At 32.1% G+C, this 3,241-nt stretch overlaps 1 protein-coding gene across 1 annotated transcript in view; it reads left to right on the forward strand.

The window, feature by feature from the left end:
* LOC106870561 (serine/threonine-protein kinase 17B) overlaps positions 1-3,235 on the forward strand; it is a 115,230-nt gene extending 111,995 nt beyond the window's left edge. Inside the window, exons 5-7 of the mRNA XM_014916687.2 lie at positions 104-279; positions 1,639-1,818; positions 2,318-3,235. Of these exons, the coding sequence (XP_014772173.1) occupies positions 104-279; positions 1,639-1,818; positions 2,318-2,834 (873 nt within the window). The 3' untranslated portion in view covers positions 2,835-3,235. The remainder of the gene's footprint in view (positions 1-103; positions 280-1,638; positions 1,819-2,317) is intronic.
* The last annotated feature ends 6 nt before the right edge of the window (positions 3,236-3,241 follow it).

Below are 3,241 nucleotides of genomic sequence, written 5' to 3' on the forward strand. Positions count from 1 at the left end.
GGTTTTTTTTTTTTTTTTTTTTAAATTTATGATTTCTATTTAACTCAAGAAAACATTTTGTTTGTTCATCATAGGTAAGTGTATATATATTTTCTCATTGCAGCCTCAGAATATTTTGTTGACAAAGCCATTCCCTGAAGGCAATATCAAAATCTGTGATTTGGGCTTAGCTTGTCTTGTCAATGATGGTGAAGACATTCGAGAAATTGTTGGAACACCTGATTATGTTGCTCCAGAAGTATTAAGTTACGAACCACTTGGATTATCTACAGATATGTGGTGAGTTTCTTTGTTTCTTTGTTTACCCTATTTTAAATGACTACAAGACGGGAACAAGAAGATGCCAACCCAAGGATTAGCAGCTTCTATCCAGTCTCTAGCATTACATCATTCATGACAAAAACACTTAACTCTTAATAAACTCCATTCACTAACTATAAATAGATATGACAGGGTGAGACTGTTCATTGTTGTAAGCTACAGTGTCAGTACTGTGAAATTGATGAGTGTTCTATGAGCTTGCAGTGTTGAAAATTACTTCCAGTGGGATGGGCTCCTCCTAGCAAAATTTCCTTCGATAAACAAACTATTTGGAAAGGATTTTTCACTAGTTCAGTTATCTTAGTGGGTTGTAAGACTGACTGTCACATAAAAAAAAAAAATTATTTTTTGCAGTGTCATTTCTTGCTCATTATTAAAATTTAAAAATAAAATTATTTTGTTGCAAACATTCAGACTTCTTTACGTTAAGTGTACATCTATGTGAGAACTTTTCAACAGTTAAATACTTTATCTTTTGATGTTCTTCAGTATATAATGGCTATAGCTAGAATGCCAATCAAACAACACTTTGATTGGCTTTCAATACTTTATACTCAAGTAGAAATAAGTTTTGTTATTCAACATCCAAACCATCATGAAATATCCACTCTCAAATGTAATGCTTATTATTCTTGTTCATTGAAATCTTCAAACTATGAAATAATGCAAGATTGATTCAAAAGATGTGATTGTTTATTTTTATAATGACATTGTAGGGTATGTTTGAGAAGCTACTTTTAACATAAAACAAGTAGAACATTTGGCCCAGTTATAGCCAGTTTAAATGCTAAAGGTTTAAATATCTACTACATTAAATGAGAAACATCTCTGTTCATAAATATCCTTGAGATCCATTAACAATTAATAAAACTTGTGAAATTAAAACTCTAGGGCAGTTGTATGCCAAATATTGATTTGTATTGTCTTGTAGATGATTTGTTTTGGTCTTTCTCATTAAAAGAAAAAGGACCCAACATGTTTCAGATTAAATGTACCTAGGCTAGAAGTAAGATTTGTCTGTGTTTTTAGATAGAAATCAAGATTCTTGGATTGTTCCCAGTTGCAGATATCAAATAATTTTTCCCTTTAAAATAGCATATCGTCTTATACATCCTCCAGCTGAAAATAAAGATTTTTGTAGTTGCTCTATTGAGACTCTATTCTGATAGCCATAGATTAACAAATTAAGACAAAAGAAAACTTATCTAATCAAAAAAAAAACACTGTAAATGGATTAGCATTTTTAAAGTGATTTCTTTATTTTATTTTATTTTATTTGAGATTACTTTCCTAATTGGTCTTTATAATTTCTTTTAGGAGTCTTGGAGTGCTAACTTATGTTATGTTATCTGCTTGTTCCCCCTTTGATGGGGAAAGCAAACAGGAAACATACTTGAATATATCTCAGGTAAACCTTGATTTTCCTGACTATTTGTTTGAATCAATCAGTTATGGTGCCATTGATTTTATGAAGAATTTGCTCATCAAAGATCCAAGGTAAGTACATGTTGAGTTTAATTTCTCAATCATATTTTCCACATAAGTAAATCATAGATTTTGAATATTGGTGCCATGAAAATCTGTTAGGTAAAGTAAAATTGACAAAGCCAACAGGACAGTTATAGTTTGTAGTAACATGTAACAGGAATTTAAAAGTCAAATAATGTGAAACAGCCAAAGATAAAATGTTTCAGAATGGAGAGGTTAGATATAGTTGAATATAAGAGCATTTGTCTAGTTCAATATCAGTGCTGAAATTTAGATATGTAAACAAGTCAAAGCTATTGTTATTTGTTTTTCTTCTAAATCCACAATTAAACATAACAGAAATTCCTTGATTATAGTGAAATAAATAGCCAACATACATAATAAAAATGGGCTGTTAGTTTTTGATCAAAAACATACAATTTTGATTGTACATAATTTATAACCTTATTTACAAAAAAAAAAAATGCATTTATTGTTTGTATGTCATGGAATTTTTATATTTTCCCAGATGCCGGATGGATGCTGCACAGTGTTTGACTCATGCTTGGATAAAAGGAGAACACGTACCACATCCAATAGAATCTAACCAAGAAGAGGAGGAGGAAGAAGAGGAGGAGGAGGAAGAAGGTGAAGAGAAGGAAGTTGAAGAGACTGATACTAAAAATAATGAGGATAAACAGAAAGAGGTGAACTCTGTTCTACAGAGTCAACCTTCAGTGGAATGTGAACCTAGCTGTGATGTGCCTAAACCAGAACAGAAGACAGAAGACAAACATGAAAAAGAATGTTTGATAGATAAAAGAGATGTTGGGGAGAACAGTAAAGCCGAACATCCTTTACTTAGTGAAACAGCAGAAGGGGGTGCGCTTAAAAAACATGAGAAAAAACTAGAAGCAAAAGATGCAAGCTTTATCAATAATGAAAACTCCCCATCTAATCCTCTCAATGGAGATTTCAGTGAAGAAGATTCTGGTTGTGTGGACTCTGTTAATAATGGTTTAACCTGCATTAATGATTTGGACTGACTTTCTGTCAGACATCTTGTCTACTTTCACTGCCACTTCCTGTTTTCATTTCCCAAACCCACACTACCTTCCCTGTTTCAAGACCTGTAGGCTTCCTGGAGTTATGGTCTTGTAGGAGAGATTCTAATGACATTATAACACTTTGTATGATAGGCCTCAGTAACATGTCTAAAAAGGAAAAAGATAATTTTGAGCATGAAGAAGGGATCTGATAATATTTCCATATCATACTCCATCTTAGATTCCACTGACCAAAGCAACTGATTTGTGCATCTTCCACTTCTTTTAATACAGATATAGACAGTACCTTGTCTTTTGTGGAAATGGCTGGTAGGTTGGCAAATGGAGGATTGTTATGAAATAAATCTCCAAAGAAAAAAATATTGTAAAAAAAAATTATATATATA

The sequence above is a fragment of the Octopus bimaculoides genome, chromosome 1, assembly GCF_001194135.2.
Source record: "Octopus bimaculoides isolate UCB-OBI-ISO-001 chromosome 1, ASM119413v2, whole genome shotgun sequence".
Taxonomy (NCBI): Eukaryota; Metazoa; Mollusca; class Cephalopoda; order Octopoda; family Octopodidae; genus Octopus; species Octopus bimaculoides.